This window comes from Vidua chalybeata, chromosome 1, assembly GCF_026979565.1.
Source record: "Vidua chalybeata isolate OUT-0048 chromosome 1, bVidCha1 merged haplotype, whole genome shotgun sequence".
Classification (NCBI taxonomy): Eukaryota; Metazoa; Chordata; class Aves; order Passeriformes; family Viduidae; genus Vidua; species Vidua chalybeata.
In genome coordinates, this window is record NC_071530.1 from 101780666 (window position 1) to 101798209 (window position 17544).

The 17544-nt window shown below is 40.8% G+C and overlaps 1 protein-coding gene across 1 annotated transcript in view; it reads right to left on the minus strand.

The window, feature by feature from the left end:
* Positions 1–17544, minus strand: part of RAB31 (RAB31, member RAS oncogene family) — a 61488-nt gene that overhangs the window by 25922 nt on the left and 18022 nt on the right. Inside the window, exons 2-3 of the mRNA XM_053960840.1 lie at positions 8482–8561; positions 6105–6186 (exon numbers count right to left, since the gene is read on the minus strand). Coding sequence (XP_053816815.1) covers positions 6105–6186; positions 8482–8561 — 162 coding nt within the window. The remainder of the gene's footprint in view (positions 1–6104; positions 6187–8481; positions 8562–17544) is intronic.

Here is a 17544-nt window from a genome sequence, read left to right on the forward strand (position 1 = left end):
CTTTGCACTTGTGGTTCATCATCTCTGACACTAAGCAAAGAAGTGAGGCCACATGTGCATCATGAAATTTCCTCTGAAAGCAGAACCCAAGGGTCTAACTAGAAGCTGCCCAACCCTTTACAGCTATGGGGCTCTACAGCCCCATAGTACAGAGAGCAAATTCAGTCTTGCATGGTGCAAATGGAAGCTGATCATAAGCAGCGTTTCTCTCATTGATTCCAGGAGTATTTTGGGATCCTGCAACCCCTCATCTGGCCATCTCAATGAAGTCAACAGAAGCTTTGACCTTGCAAAGAACAGAAAGATGGAACCAAATAGCCATTTTACCACCTATTTAAAAGCACTGTAGCATTTTGTTTTCTGCTTCCTGTGCATCTCATCAGAGAGGGGCGTATTTGGTCACAGGTAACACCACATTTTCTCTTTACTAAAAGTAAAGAATGTGGAAGAAGGAAAACTGTCACATCCTACTTGGAACAGAAAACCAAAATCAAGGGAAAACAGTGTAAATCACACCTGAGCTGTGGTAGTGGAAGTCTCTTAACGCTGTCTAATATAATGCTGATTTAGAAAGCAAAACAGAGGTCAAATGAACACAGAAATAAAAACTACCATTCCTGCTTGTTTATATACAGGCTGACAAATGCTGCTGAAGACAGTTGGGATTCACTCAATCTGCCAGGCACACCAGGGAGCATTAATTCATGTCAGCAGCTCTTTGCACCATCCTGTGGTGCTATATCCCAGGACTGGCATACTGCCGCAGCAGGGCTGCCTCTTCCCAACTCCACAGTCAAGAGGCAAAAAAGCAAAAGCAGAAGCAACAACTACAACCACCACCTAACTCCTGCACTTGGTTGCTTTTACTATTCTAGACTGTAAAGAACATCACCTGCTCTTACCACAAAAGGATTATAATTCTGCCCATAAGCACAGCTGGAAAGGATAAGGGTGCACAGACTGAGCAGAATCACACCAGTGCTCAGCAAGTGTTACACACTTTGAATTCAGCTACGATTTTCCTACACAGTGCCTTCTCAAGCACCTGCAGGTGCACAGCAGCACAAGATTTGCTTCCTGACAGCTGTGATCATTTGACTAAATTTCATTCCCTTTCCTATGAAGCTGTTCTCTGACAACATATGTTGCATCTGAGCAGCCAAGACCAAACCACTTGGCTCCTCTCAAAGTCAGAGATCCTTACTCTTTATCTGGGTGCCACTAATGGCAAGGACAGCCACAGCCTCTGGCTCAGCTGCTTGCTGACATGTGCGGGCAGTGTCACAGCCCTGCAACTTCCTTCCCCTTCCTATCACACCCACTCACGCCTTCTGGACTCTTATCTCAAACATTGCCACACCTCTGCAAGTGATTTTGGGTGTCCTGTTTCTCCTGCCCTTGGCCATTCCTGCCAGGCCACTCCCACAAAACCCCTTCAGTCCTGCCCCAAAAACCACCTGAAGTACACTTGCCCAAGTCTGGGCAGTTACATGCCCCACTCCTGTCACCTTCAAGGCAGTGGCTGCCAACAAACAGAAAACTGGTGGTGCAGAGAGAAGCAAAGGCAGAACCCAAAAGCATTAAACAGATTATCCTGACACACAAGCTTCTCAAACAGGGAGGGATACAAAATTCCCGACATTCTCAGCTGGCAAAGAGCAAATGGGAAAAATGTTATGCATGAAAGCCACTTTCAGATACCATTTAGCATTTTAAAACCTTGAATAGTTTTCCTTACATGATTGAAGGCTGAAATTCCAGTTCTCAGGATTTGCAAGCTGAGTAAATCAGGAAAGATCTGTCTCTGATCTACAGGTATTTTTTGCTAGTTAAACTGAAGATTAAGTATATATCTATATATATAAAAGAGTGAGCATTTTTTCCCAATGTCTAAGAATTCTTCAACTGAAGAAGGTAAAATCTCAACATTTTTGGTTAACCTTTTAAAGGTATTTTAAATAGGCAGAGAATAAACCTTTGCAACATCACAGAAGTGACCTGTGCTTAGCCATTCTGAACTTTACAGTCATTTAACAAAGGATGCAAAAGACACTACACCAAAACCATGACTCACCATCAAGCTACAAGTGCTGCAAGTTTGCTGAAGCTTAAGAAAAAACACATTTAAATGCATCCCTTAAATGATTTACTGTGCTTTATGCTCACTCTGAAAATAGAAAAAATAACATATTTGTTTGCTAGCTCTAATGCCATTTGTGCTCTCACACACTGCCAAATCACCTATCAACATTTGCAGCATGCAAGAGATCCTCACACCACACACAATGAACCACCATGACTCTGACTGAGCTGTGGGAGACCATCAAAGCCACATTTATGACACTACAGAGCAAAATTCAGGCTGTGTTTTGCCTGCAGAAATAATTTAAGTCATTGATAGATGGTGTTGTGACACTGTCTCTGAATCACCAGGACAACTACTGCCACTCAGAAAAGAGGCAGCTATCAAGAGCTGTGGACATGTCATCAGTCAGTCTTTTCCTGGAAATGGAGACGGTTAAAAAACAAAAAAAGAAAAAGCTCACAACTCAGGACTGTCGCCGCAAGCCCCCAGCCAGGCAATAATTAGCACTGATTCCAGAAGGCTGATCTATCACTTTATTATACAGTACTTATTAAGAAACCCATCACCCTTACAGACAGTCACAATATGGGTGGACCCAACTGGTCCTTGAATCTAAACACCATCACCACTGGCCAATTAAGAAACCACCCTTTGGTAAACAAATCTCCATAACACATTCCACATGTTCACAACAACAGGTGCAGCAAGTGAAAATAAGAATTGTTTACCATTCTTTTCTCTGATCTTCTCACAGCCTTTTCCAGGACAATGCCTGGGAAAGTTGTGCATTGCTGCTGCCACACAGGATAATTCCTATCGAGCTTTAAACTGGGCTCAAGTAATTGAGGCCTCTTTTATTAAACAAAATTAAAAGTCCCAGAGTTCAACACAGTAAATTTAAAAAGGACAGAGATAAATTTTCCTGCCCTAGAAACATGGCCCTCAGACTCCCTGTTTGCTACAATATTCTTCAGCTGGCAAAATGGAAAGCTGGCAGCCACCCAAGGTATTCAAACAAAACATTGTAATTAAAAGCTACTTAGGGCACCATGAACCAAAATATACGGTAATAAAAACATCATTAACTAACTTGCGAGGAGACTCTTCTTAGGGGAGGGAATCTTTGCTAATAACAACATAATTGTTGGGCATCTAAGTCCCAAAGTCTGCAGCAACAATTCAAAGCTAATGGCGAAAACGTGAGATAGGAGGGGGAAAAGTGACATTTGGGAAATTCTGGTGTGGAGGGAAAGTGACTGTGAAGAAAAAAATAAAGCGAGTTTGTTGGATAGCACACCAACACAAAGCAATCAGGTCCACAGAGAGCAGTACTTAGGCACAGAAGATAGGGGGATTTTGTGAAGTGTTCTGCCAGTTTGTTTCTTTCTAGTCAAGAAAAAAGGAAAGAAAAAACAAAATAAAAGTATTAAGAAGCTCTCTCTCCTTTTGTAATCATGTACTGTGTGATTTTTTCACCACAAGCCACATACCCCTCTCCAGGGTCTCCTCCTAAGTAAGCACACTCAGCATTCACCCCCAACAGGGGTATGATAGAAAAGCTTTTAACCTCCATTTTCTGCTGCATTAATGTCACTCTGCAGCATTGACTCCAAGCTAGCAGTTTCCCAGAGAAAATTATGAACAGGGAAACGAAAACTCATTAAATAGTAAGGACAAACTCATGAACGAGGATCACGGAAGTGCCACTACTGTTGTTTCTGCCTGCATGCTCTACCATGGTTAAAGGTTTGAGCTTAACTTCCATGGCATAAGTGAGGCCTCAGTTAAATCTCAGCCAGGGCTCTTCTGCTGTGAAGGCTCCATACCAGCATGTAGACACAGCTGGCACAGCTGGGGAAGCACAGGGCACCCCAACTCCAGAGTAAGCACAAGCCTATGCTTGGCCTTGCATTTAGGAGAGCAAAGCCAAATGAAGGCAATGTTGAAAGAGCAGAGAGTCCTAAACACTGACAAAACTGCCAGGCTTCAGCAGTGGTACACAAAGCCTCAACAAAAACTGCTAAGAACAAGGGAAGGACAATTCTCAAAGCAGAAACAACATTCAGAAGACATTTATTAGTCAACTGCGAAAACAGCAATAGGCCCAGAGGATGGCATAGGCTGGAAATGTTGGGTCATCACTGTTGGTCAGAGGATAATTAGAAAAAAATTAACAGGGGGGAGACATTTGTTCTTGAATCAGAAGGAGCAACAGAAAACAAAGCAACCCAAAAATCCCTGACTAAAGTGAGAAGCATAATGTGTTTAGCTGCAATGTAAAACAGGAATGTTCGAGGACAGTGAATGACCTGGACCAGTATGGATCTCACCTTGGGAAACTTGTCTGCCTTCATAGCTTGCACTCCACACCCATGAACTTTGTTTACTATATCACTCCACTTTGCTAGTCCTAGTGAAGGACTGGGAATACACTGTGCAAACACAGAACAAAAAGATGGTCCCTGGACTAATTAGTGATTACTAATTAATGAAAATCTTTAGCATGTCGTATCTGAAATAAATTCTAAGCAATCTAACAAAGTTTATAGTGCTCACTGCTCACCACAGTTTCACACACACACGCACACAAAAAGGAAAGCAAATGTTTGAAAAACGATGAGCTAATAAAAATTGAGAGGAAACATAAGGGACAGCTGGGAAGGATGAATTTTGTGTCCAAGAGTCAGAGCTCAGTCACAGATTTCCTGCCTCAAATGAGGCATCATTTGTTTCAGTAAATATGTAAAGCTATTCACCTAATTTTAGAGGGCTTTGAGAGTCCTTAGACTATGTAGGAAAATAGGTAAATCTTGATATAAGTATTAATCCAACTGAGTTTTGTGTGTAAAGTTTTGTGGGTAAAGTGCTAAAAGCAAGGAGAACAGGGCAGTGGAGGGAAAAGAGAGAGAATAAGCAAGGAATCTGAAACCATGGGAAAGAAAACTGAACTTTTGCTAGTTCTTGCAATAATTAGTCACTTATCAGCTCCAGGCCATGCAGAAATTGAACAAACAAGATTCAAGGGAAGGAATTAGGCTTCAAATATGTTTTTCAAGGTCCATTTTCCCCTGACAACTTACTGAATTGTTATGAGCCAACAGATTTCATTAGAGTTACTTTATCTTACACTGTGCATTATAAATAAAAGCACAAATATTTCCTGCAATTAAGAGCAAAAATCTTCTTTGCCCACAATTCACATACAAGGTATGGAGAATACAGTAGGATGTATCAGGACTGACGTCCAGTCTGTATAAGCATCTCATTTTATCCTAACCTAGCGTGAGCATAGCTACAATTTCCCATGAAGAGACACTGTGCCATTTCACAAGTTTGATGTTCTAGAAGTATGCATAGGTTTTTCCACTTCTCTCATATTTCAAGACAAACATGAGCATATATTAAGGGAAACCCACAGCTCTATAGTCTAGTACTGCATACTACTGTCACTGAGAAAAAAAATTATCAACCAGACTTACATACAGTCCAGATGAACTAATGCCCAAAAATCCATTATGGCTTGAAAAAAATCAAGACAAAAACCCAAAGTGGTTCAGGTTGCCAGTGGCAATTTCTTAAATAACAGCAGAGACAAGCCATGCCCATATTCGCTGTCACAATCCAAGATAACCCCGGAGTCACACCTAAGTTCAGACCACCCCAGCCCATGGGCTGCAAGTCAAAGCCTTTCCAATGACAATGAGAGCTGCCACACACAAACCTGATGAAACCAGAGGGGAACTGCTCAAGCTGTCTTGGGGAAGGTGGGTGACAATTCACACCATGGTTTGGGGGTTTTTTTTTAGGTAAGTGATACGGTCAGCCTATCTCTGCATTTTCACCATCCATGGAAAGGGAACCTAAATACTTGGTGCCTGCTGACCACCTCACAGAGCCTTGCAAAGATTCAAGAGGTTGATACTTACAGTGTCTTCTGAAGATGAAAGGTTTAGAAAAAGTACATCAACACATTAAAAGAGACCAGGATAATGAAAGCATTCTGCAAACTAATACTCACCCGTTCCTGACCAGCTGTGTCCCAGATCAGAAATTTATGAAGCTCATTCCCACATGGCACAGTTTTAGTCATGAAGGATGCTCTGGAAATAAGGAAGAGAAATTTGTAACATAACTGACACTCTGAATATGTAACCTGTAGACCTTAGTGAGTTCTTGTGGATTATACTGCATTTGGGGAAAATGCCAAAACCTTGATAAAATACCTGCAGAAGTAGAAGTCTCCCTCTTCTCATATAGGACATATGCTACCTATAGATGTATTTTTTAAAAGAAGGGAAAATGCCTCTGAAGTTCAGAGGGCGCTTGTTCATGGCTCCAGGAACACAAATGGTCCTGCTATTCACACATTTTTTCTTTTAGGAAAGAAGGTTACAAATTTATAGGCTTTTTCTGTATTACAGGAGTTCATTTGAAAGCTGGTAGGAGAGAGTGCCAAACTCTGGCAGATTTCTATTTTCTCCATCCTATCTGAGTACTGCTGAACCATTTTTGCTGTGGTAACATTTTTCCTGGCTCATAAAGATGCATTTCATACAATGCACAGTCGTTACAAAAGCACGGAATGGCATCAAATGACATATGACTGAACAAAACATTTCCTGAGAATGACATACCAAAATTCTCCTCTACAGCCATCTGCAAATTGCTTGAATTTAACAATGCTGCATCGTTTATGAAAATACTAACTAAGGAAAAAATAAAAAGGCAGCATTTCTTTGGTTGTTTTCAGAGTGTGTTCTCTCAGTTGTCACTCTGATTCTAAAACCAATAAGCAACACTTCACAGCTTCAGAAATGGGAACTTTATAGATCCACAGTGGCTACTGTTGATTGCAAGGGTTATATATTTAAAATAGTTGAATAATTTGGAAGAAAAAAACCCTTATCTGTGTAGACAAATAATATCACCTGTGTGAAGCCAGCCCTCACATTTTAATCTCCCAAAGGAAAAAAAAAATCCCTTTAGTTTTCATAATTATGATAACAGAGGAAAACTGTTTTCCAAATTGAGCAGAAGGCATTTACTTAGCAACAGCAACTACTTGGGGAAAAAGGCTGCTAACGGTTTAAAAGGAAAAAAAAAAAAATCACTCAAGTTGCCATCAATTCCTTCACTGCAAACAAGTGTCCTTCAGCCAGTAATTTTATTCATGACATGCTTCCTTTCTCTCTGTCCATTTTTCTCTATTCATTTCATTCAGGAATCCAAAATTGTCCTGGAACTTCAGTGTGCTGCTTCCAGCTGAGACTCCTTCATGCATTGAAAGGCAGAGCTTCAGAAGGTACTGTCCAACCCTCTGAACAACACACAGCAATCAATACCAATCCTTCACAGACTACTTAGAACACCTCTGACACACATGCCAGATCAGCCCCTTCCCCTCAAATTACTCCTTTCTGTACATTCCATAATAGCTTCCTTTCCCATAAGAGATCCATAACTTCAAAAATTTTCCAGGTCACATTGGACTTGGAAAATCTGTCCCTAAGATATTAAAAGAAAAAAAAAATCTGAATTAAAATCTACTACAGGACTATTAGGATTCTGATGGTCTGATACATGGAAGCTTAACAGCTTTTAAAGAAGTGATATAAATTAATTATACTTAGTTTAAATTGCATTGATCCTATTTTAAGAAAGGACAATGTGACACATCCTAAACTTAGACAAAAGCACATCCACGTGGGGAAACAGACACTGTCCATGTTCCAGCCCAGCCTACCAGGACACTCAACAAAGGTACTTTAAGGGCTTCCCACGGTCTTCCTGCCATTACTCAGCTATGGGATGACCTGATCATTGTGCAGGTCACTGTGGCAAGCACATTTCTCTCTCTCTCAGGATTTTTCATAGAGGTGCACAGAGAGAAAGAAAGAGAAAACAATTTCTATTTCTGCTCCTTGTTTTTCCTATGTGGAATGTGCTTGGAGAATTGTTTACCTGGGGTGATTGCTTGATTGGATTCTGGTGAGGATTGTTTGAGCCTGATGGCCAATCAGATCCACCTGTGTCTGGACTCTCACGAACAAGGTCACGAGTTGTGAGTTAGATATGGTAGTTAGAGAAAGTAGGTGTGTAGTTTTAGTATCTTCCTTTATATAGTGTATTAATGTATTATAGCATAGTTATAATAAAGAAATCATTCAGCCTTCTGCATTGGAGTCGGACATCATCATTTCTTCCCACTGGGTTCACCTGCATTTTACAATAGGTCACAGGCTCCTGGGTTGTGGGGTTTTGGTTTTTGTCTTGTCAAAAGCTACCCACTTTAGATTGTTTTAGCTGTAGGACCTTAGGACTTAAATCACTCAAGGGTCAGATTTGAAATCTCACTGACCAGTGAAAACCAAAGTGATATTTTGTGTGATACTTACCCAATAGTAGGACTAATATTATGATCAAAGTGGTCCTGGACAAACCGACAAACGATGCTCGATTTCCCAACCCCAGTATCCTGAAAAATCAAAGAAAGCAGGACAGTGAGTCAACGAAGTCATATCCAGGAGACCCTAGGTGTCAACACTTCACTTGATTTATTTTCAAGAATTAATATTTTACTCTCTCTTCTTGTCCTGTGGCAAGCGGGCCACCTTACACATTTCAGAAGTGAGGACATGGCTTATCCTTTTCAAATATCAGCATTTTGAATGAATCTCCCTGGCCCTCTTCCCAGGACTCCCTTCTCTCCAAGCCCTCTATTTTATTGGGTGGGTTTTATATTCCTGTTGCAAGGACTGCAGTCCATCCAGCAGAGCCATTTACTTGTACAGGCAAACCCTGTGCTTTCCAACACACGGCGCATTACACAGCACAGCCAGAGAAACAATTTCATTCAGGCCTGTTGCACAGCCAGCCCAAGCAAGCTTCCAAAACAGACTAATAACACCAACATTTCAGCACACTGACAGCACTGACTTAGTGAAAATAACCTTTTCACAGCAAGACAAACTAGCCCACTTAGTGGAAACTTTGCAGAGGCTTTGGGTGGTTTTGAAAAGGTAGAAATCCAAAGATCTGGATCCCCAGAGATGTGCAGCTCTCCCTTTGCACGCCATGCTAGAGGTCTGCAGTGAATTACTTTAAAGGCAACACAGCTTACTTTCTACACTGCAACATGGCAGGCTGATTCCATTTGCAGGAAGAATCCTTTTTTTTCTTTCAACATACCCAATCAGTAGGGGAAAATAACAGCAGTACAATACTGAAATAATATTCAAAATAACCTGAAGCAGCAGGAGAAAAGTTAAAATTATGCAGAAATATTATTTAGGCATCTAAGATACAAACAACTTCCCTACAATGCAACATTTTTCAGTCTGTCTGTTTTTGCCCAAAGCCTTGGATGGTAGGTAGAACTTAAATTATAACAGGAAATCATCAAGGAAGAGGAGTAACATTATCGCTGTGTCTTCCACAGAATTGCAAAGAGCCTCCTTAGAGACAAAAAGGATGCCAGGAAATCAATACTGACCTTTCCAAGACATTAACAATGACAGCCCAGGGTCCAATCTAACTCATTAAACAGTCAATGGAAAGTTTTCTATTAATTTCATTGAAGTGATTGCAGAACTACCAGATTGTACCTGGTAGCCCCATTTGTATCCACATTTTAAGATGTCTAATTTACACAACACTCTTGAAAAATGCTGAGATAAGACAATACAGTTTGTTAACAGCATGATGCACATAACTATATATTAAAAAAAAAATAGAAAAGCAGCTTTTGCCCACATTAAAAATAGCGCTTCTGCCTCTCCTATAATCAATTTTGCAATGTTATCTTCTTTTTGAATAAGAAAGAAAAAGAATGCCTCTATTTACATTTCCTTCCACCATGCTTACATGAAACTGTATTGTCACACCAGTCTTTATACACAGCACTTATTAGAAAACCATCATTTAAACTCTCATATTTAATTCAAAGCTGTCCTTAGTCAGCTTAAAAGCCATAATAAATGCTCATGTTACACAGACATTTGTTTATCTACTCTGTCCAATCAATAAGAAAAAAAGATCAAAGAGAGGAGTAGTGTTTAAAAACAGCCCTGTAGCCTTTGATCAATAGCAGTAACACATCCTGTTACTATTCCCAAATTTTGCCTTCATTATCGATTCCAGCTGACATTGCTGTATAATTACTACAACGGGATGGCATAACACACTAAAAAAAATAAAATTTAAAAAACCCTCTGCCCTGAAATTGAGGATCTGATTATTTTTCCAGATTTTAAATGGTGTAGAGAAACTAGAATTACCACCCACTGGTTGCAAGGAATAACATTTTTCTCTTGTGGGGACAGCGTCTCTGCCACCATGCTCAAAACTAGACATTGACTCAGGTGACCCGACGATGCTTCAGTTTCATCTGCTTCCTCCAGCTCCCCTGACGAGTCACTCAGAATGGAAACTGCAATTAAAAGAGGAGCCAGGGTCTCTGGCAGGGACGTGACATCCACAAGCATAGATTAAAGCTTAGCTCATTTTCCTGGAGCCTCTTCATCTTTCAGTTCGTGGCTCTTACTAATGTTTCATGATAACATTCAAAGGACCTTTCAAAGTTTCTATTGCTTTCACATCTCACAATGAGCACAGTCAAACTTAAACATATGCCAGGCACACCAACAGCTTCCAGAAGCTTAAAGGCATTCTTACACTTTGCTCCTGGGATTGCTTGCACTATCAAGAAGGCTAAATATCCCCTTGGAGTAACTGGAGTGAAACCAATGGACTTGGACCACAAGTGAACCTGTTTCTAGAACAAGCACTGCTGCAGCCACTGGCTGGTGCTTTCCAGGAGCCAGGCACTTTATTGCACCAGGGGGGTTCAGCTGAAACAAGTACTCCCAGCTTCCCTTTTGTTGCCTGGAGGATGCAAACCACCATCTACCAGAGTATAATTAGAGCACAGAGTGGAAGGAAGTAAAATAGAAAAAGCTTCCCACTTAAGGCAGTGATTATCATTCCATCATGGGATTTAAAACTACTTCGACAGTGTTCAGTCCATGTTACTGAAAACTGTACTGACACCCATTCAATCAACACATTCACCTGCCTGAAAGCAAAGCAAATCGTGGCATATGAACATTATACAACAACTTGAAAACAGCTAAAGAGACCTTAACTTCTACTGACAACAGTAAAAGTCAGTAAAACTTTCAAGTCTCTCACAGGCAACAAGGAAAGCAGAGTCGTTGCTTCAAAGAAGTAGAAAAAATGTTTTTTTCTCAGCAGTGCATTGATATTGAACCTCCTTGCTAAGGCTGTATAAACCTTTCCTGCAACCATCTGCTTTGTACCTTACTATATGGTCTTTCTCTACACAAACCTATTTTTCTAACATCTGATGGGGATGATCTCCCTTGTTTTGTGGGTTTTTTTTTTTTTTTTTCTTCAAAGGATTATAGCAGATTTATGAAGCCACATGCCTGGGTAACATTCAGGCATACAGAAGATTTATTTTTCCAATTCTCAAAGTTCTGCTACTATACCCTCTAATCTGTTTTTCTGTTTTGCTTTACCTGATGTTGGTGTACATATAACATCAAACATACACAAAGGCATAGCATTTTGGCTTATGCAAAAGGTCCTGGTGGCACTGAGCAGAGTGGATTGGATAAGTTTCAGAAACTGAGGACATGCCCTCAGGCATTATCTTGCACTTCAAGGAACAGATCCTGCTAGTCTTTGGAAAAATCCTCATTCACAGGAAACACAAGGGCTTCAGCACTACAGTCATTGACTCATCAAGATCAAGAGCATACCAATTCAGGAAAGAAGTGGCAAGAAATTAATAAATATAAAATAATTATTGTGAATCGAAGTGAACACAAATCACTCAAGGAACCAACTACAGGTTTCCCTTTATTCTTTTTTTTTCTTCATAAGCCTCCTAGCACACTTTTAAAATATCAGTTATAAACCACGTTGTAGCAAGATAAGCAAAGTAGATGGGGTAGGGAGGAAGGAAAGAAGCAGAAATGTAATTCACAGTAAGTGAGCACTTTTAGTTTGCCAGAATAAGTAGCACAGCTTCAGAATCTCCCCTGGTCAGCAAAATGGATTAAAAAATCTGAAACTGTATCAGATGCTTCTGCTAAATACAAGGAACCAATGTAAGCATGACTAATTACAGACTTTTACCCTTTAACCCCGGAAAACACATTTTCTGTTCTTCCAAAATCCCTTACCAGCAGATTTAGGTGAGAGGATTTTAAGAGCACCAGAATGGAGAGCAGAATGCCACAGAAAACAGCACCTTCACCTACACTCCTGTTCCCAGGGAACCACCCCACTTGGCTGTCCTCAGCTCTCATTACTGTAAAGGAGATGAAACTGTATTTCAAGCTAGCAACATTACAGGATGCTGGCAACTCATTTGCAGGCAAGCAACAACTGAGCTCCTTCGGGCTGATTTGCAGCAGCTTACAGGGAGATAAAAAAAAGAAAGCAGAAAAATTATGAGCAATATATTAAAAAAGAAAAACATCTTCCCATTACAAATAGGCATTTGGTATATTCCTCTGTCTATTTTTCCAAACACATATATCCCAGCAGAAAAAGCTAATGCAGAAAAATTTAATTTAAATCTGGATGTCTCATTTTTATCTTTGCACATAGGACCTGGTCCTCCAAGCACTTTTCCAAATTGGAGGGAGCTATAGTACCCTGTAAACACATCCCTGATTAGGCTGTTAGTCTGTAGCCTTGATATTACAATAGCTTTTAACAGATTGAGGGTCAAGCCCTATTGTGCTGAGTAAACTAATCTCTTCATTTTTTTTTTTTTTTTTTTAACATCTGGAATAAATGTTGGATTCACAAAAAAATCCATACATATCGTGACTGATGACTAAACAGCAGCCCTATAATCATGCACACTGCTGCAAGAGCTTTTTTAGTCTCAACTATGCAGAGTCTTTCTCTGCTATGTTAACATACAGGGCTTCCTAAGTATGTGTAAAATTAGATAAACCATACAAAAATTCTTTATTACTCTAGGACTTTGAAAATACAAACACAACAAGAAGAACAGACAGCACTTCACATGAGGAAATGGCACCCTAAGAATGAACACAGTGAAGAAACTGCCTTCTGTCCTTCTACTTGCAAAGTAAAGAAAAAAAAAAAAAGAAAAAAATAACATCTGGCTTGTAACCGCCACAGATCTCATGACTAACTTCCCATTTCAGCTTTAAAGGAAGGTTGAGACACCCTGGAGACAGGCACCACAAAAATCTGCATTAAGAAGAAATGGAGAACTGACCTCCATATAAATAGGGATCCCACACCTCGCTCCTTCGGAAGGAAGTTTTCTCATCAGCTTGGAGAAAGCCAGATTCAATCAAATTTACAATCTAAATTTGTAAAAATATTTTAAAATTAAAAATGCCTGTCCCTTCAAAACATTCCTCACAATAACTAAGAGTCACTGAGACATCAGCTACAGACAGGTCTCATTAAATCTGACAGGGTTTAACGTGAGTTAGTCTTACAGATCAAAAGAAGAATGAGCCCTAGCAAGCTGGAGGGTAAAAATACTAAGTGCTCAAAAATCCCCAAGCGAAGAAGATGTTATTTCAGTAATAATATGAGAAACATTTGGACCTGACAAGTCTTTATCCTTTCCCACATGCCAGAAATTGATCCCACAGCTCATGTGGCTTCCATCAAATTCAGCAGGACTTCCCTGCACCTCACAGCAGGAATACATCTGTTCCTCAGAGCTCATTTGTGCCAAGCTCCCCAAAAGCTGAGCTGCCAACCACCCTAACTTGAGCAAAGACACAAGGCATTTGGTGGCTGAACCCTTCCTCTGAAGATCCCTGATCAAGAGAAAAAGAGCACAACCAATGCAGTCAGGGTTAATTTAGTGTAACCCCCAGGAAGTCTCTCATGGCAAAGCTTTTTCATCAGGTATAGGGCTGGAATTACAAAGTTGCTCACACTGACGGAACTCAGGGTTTCAGCCAGAGAGCAGTACCAGAGCCTACCAGCAAGCTGTTCTGAAGCTTTCTCCAGATAGGTTAGCATCAAGAAGTACAATTAAGTGCATGCACCAGAAACGTCTGTGGTCCAGTTTGTCTTTAACAATTCTCTCAGTGTACCGTCCAATGAGATAACAGCACCTTCTGTCTTCCTTCAGACAAAAAACAAAACAAAACGAATCAAGCAAACAAAAAAACCCATAACAAAACAGGCTTGATGAAACATACAGAACTGGGGTGCAGTCAAAAAGCTGTCTCACTCTCCTGGAAGAGGATCTGCCCAGAGAGGAAGCTGGCTGCTCCTCATTGTTATGAGAAGCAACAATCCCTGGCTCCCTGTTACACATTCACACCACCAGACAGTCTTGGCTGATTCATCCCTAACTGAAAAATAACAGGGGAGCCAGTTTATGCTCAAGATTTCCCAAGTTAAATTCCACTTTTCGTAACATCGATTTGATTCCTGCCAGTGCTAGTGCAGAGATGAAGGAGAGGTCCTTGTCTTGCTCCAAGCAGAGCTTTCACTGTTGAAGCACTAAAGATGTACAGATGAAAACACTTGAATTGGTATGAAGTTACCAAAAAGGAGAAAACTGTCCTTTATTATTAATGCATTTGGTATTTTATATACCAAAAACAGGCACTGAAAACCTTTGCAACTGGCCAGGCAAACCTGAGGTAGAATAACAGAATTTAAACTCAAGGGGAAGAAAAATAATCAATGAGTCACAAAAAAAAAATACAAATGCAGAGAGACCATTCATTCCAGTAGCTCTGTAAAGTGCAGCTGGTTTTGACTTGGCAAATCAGCTTCTGCACATTTGAACAGCTCTTCTTTCCACTGTCAGAATTGGCCACGCTTTCATTTTTGATTTACAGTTGAATCACCCTGGCCCTTTCCCATTACCCTCAGCAGGACTTTGATGGAATCTGAAAGTTCACAGCAGTGTAATTGCATCTCTGAGCTGCTAAATGGTTTGCATTTCATTAGCTATCATCAAACAAATTGCAAGGCCTGTGCTGTAAAGTATCGCTGAGCTTTAGCAGAAATGTAAGCTCAGCTCTGGTCAAGCCTGGTGTCCAGGAGGAATGTCACTCCAGGGGCACGGTCTGGCATGCAGCACTGAGACACCCAACCTGCATTTTGAATGCTTTCAGGGTTGCCAGTTCTTAACCCAAAGGCATGTGACATGGTAAGGCTGAGCACAGGATTATGGCTGTCTTCTAAATTCCAGTGGAGGTAAAAAAGCAACAAGCTGAAAAATAAATTAAAGCTTTGCAATTTGCAGCCTGCTTTAGTCCTCTATGCCCGCCTTTAACATTTTAATCATTACTCTGCTGATCAAATGCAGGTAGCATTGCAATATTTTCCATGTCTTACTAATCCACTTACAGCTGCTCTGGAAGGCTGTGACAGGCAGCTTGAAGAGTGCCTGAAACTGCCTTTGGATTTTTATCAACTGTATTAACATACAAGGAAGAGTTATGCACAACAGATTCCTGATCGCAGTTTCCAAGGGCAGTATTTTAATCCAAGAATTACTCTCCCCAATAAACTTTTTGCTATCCTAAAACACATCCTTCACCCTTCCCTGTGTTTGGGTATCACTTTCAGTTGTCTGAAAACACTGCTGTAAGGAGAAATACCTCACAGGAGACCAAAGTTCAGACACCCCTGGGACTGAATTGAATCTGCCAAGCGTCAGGCTTGTCCCAGGGAAAATGAAGCCATGCACTGTGGAGTGGTGTCTAGGAAGAAGTGCAAAAAGCTTCCCATTCAGTTTTTCCATCTGCAAGATGTATCAAGTGGGCAAAGCTATCACTGCATAACTGCACAGATGAAAATACAAGAGCAGTTCTTAGACTCACACGCTGGCTCTCAGCTGCTTCACCAACACAAAACTGCCTGAGGCTTCAGCCTGAACCAAAGGGACGCAGGTACAGGTGCTCTGAAGCCTCACTTCTGCAATCAAAATATTGCAGGCATCTCATTCAGGACACTAATGATTTCTGTAAATTCCAAATTAAAATTTTGTGGCCGTATACCACCAGTGATCTCCAAGGAATTTCCACAAAGATCTGGGAGATACTCACCTGCAAAACAAATTTTTGAAAGGGAAGAACTAGGACTAGAGTTGGCTCCCAGAAGTGTCATTTTGCTGCCATGCACTTTCCTGAGTGAAGGGTACTTGCTAAATGAACAACACTCACACTGAATATTGGAACCCAGCTGCCCACGACCCCAGCACAAACACTTGGCTCTCACCACAACTCTGTTTTGAGAGAGAGGATGGCCACCACTGGCCTTCTCTGGTGGCTTTACCCTGCCTGGATTCTGCAGTGTCTCACTTCAGTGAGAACCACTGCAGTTCTTCTGGTCATCTGTCCCTGTGTGAACTTTATACAAAAATCCCTATTTGCATTTCCCTTTGTTGCATTCCCTTCTTTAAACTCATAATATATGGTAGTAAAGGTGTCTTTTAAGTCAGTTGGTACATTACTCCCACTAAGTTAGGATGACCTATGCCAACTCCCACACAGTAAAAAACCCTCCACAAAATTTCTAATTGCTTTCAGGCCAATATTGCTGTTGCAGAGCACAAATTAGCTACAGAATCAGACTTTTTCCTCTGGAGCACATTAGATTTATATTAATTCCCTCTACACACAACAGTGCAGCACTTGTTCCACCCACAATCAGGTCAGTCCTGTTATATCAGAATGCAATCCTTCCTCCTAGTGCTGCAAGGACTGCATTTGGCACAGTAATTCTTGGCTCTATTGTTCTCAGCTCACTAGCTGCTATATGAAAATAGTTTTTTTGACTTTACCTTGCAACAGCATTATGGGGATGTAAAACAGTGATAGTTCTAAAGCATTCAGACAGTACAATAACAAAGAGCTATTTAAATTCTTTAAGAGATAGTCAAGCACTGAGTTGATTTGTTTGGTATTTAGATGCGTCTTCAATACCAACCTTGTATTTCTACTGGCTCTTTTAAAACAGAAAAGCATTTGTCAGTCAGGGCTTAATGTATCTGGCCTCCTGTGGTGGGCTGATGCTGCCTGTAAGCCAGGTGCCCACCAAAGTCATCCTATCTCTCCCTTCCTCAGCTGGGCAGGAGAGAAAAAATATAACAAAAAACCTGTGGGCTGAAATAAGGACAGGGAGAGATCACTCACCAACTACTGCCATGGGCAAAATAGACTCGAAATGGGGAAATTAATTTAATTTATTGCCAATCAAATCAAAGTGGGATGATGAAAAATAAAAATTAAATCTTAAAACAGCTCCCCCACACCCTTCCCTTTTTCCTGAGCTTAACTTTACTCCAATTTCTCTACCTGCTCCTCACCAGAGCATTGTCTCTGCCTCTCACTCCTCCTGAGGGAGAAGACTTCCCACATTCTTCTTCTGCTCACATGTGAGTCCTTCCCATGGGGTGCAGTTCT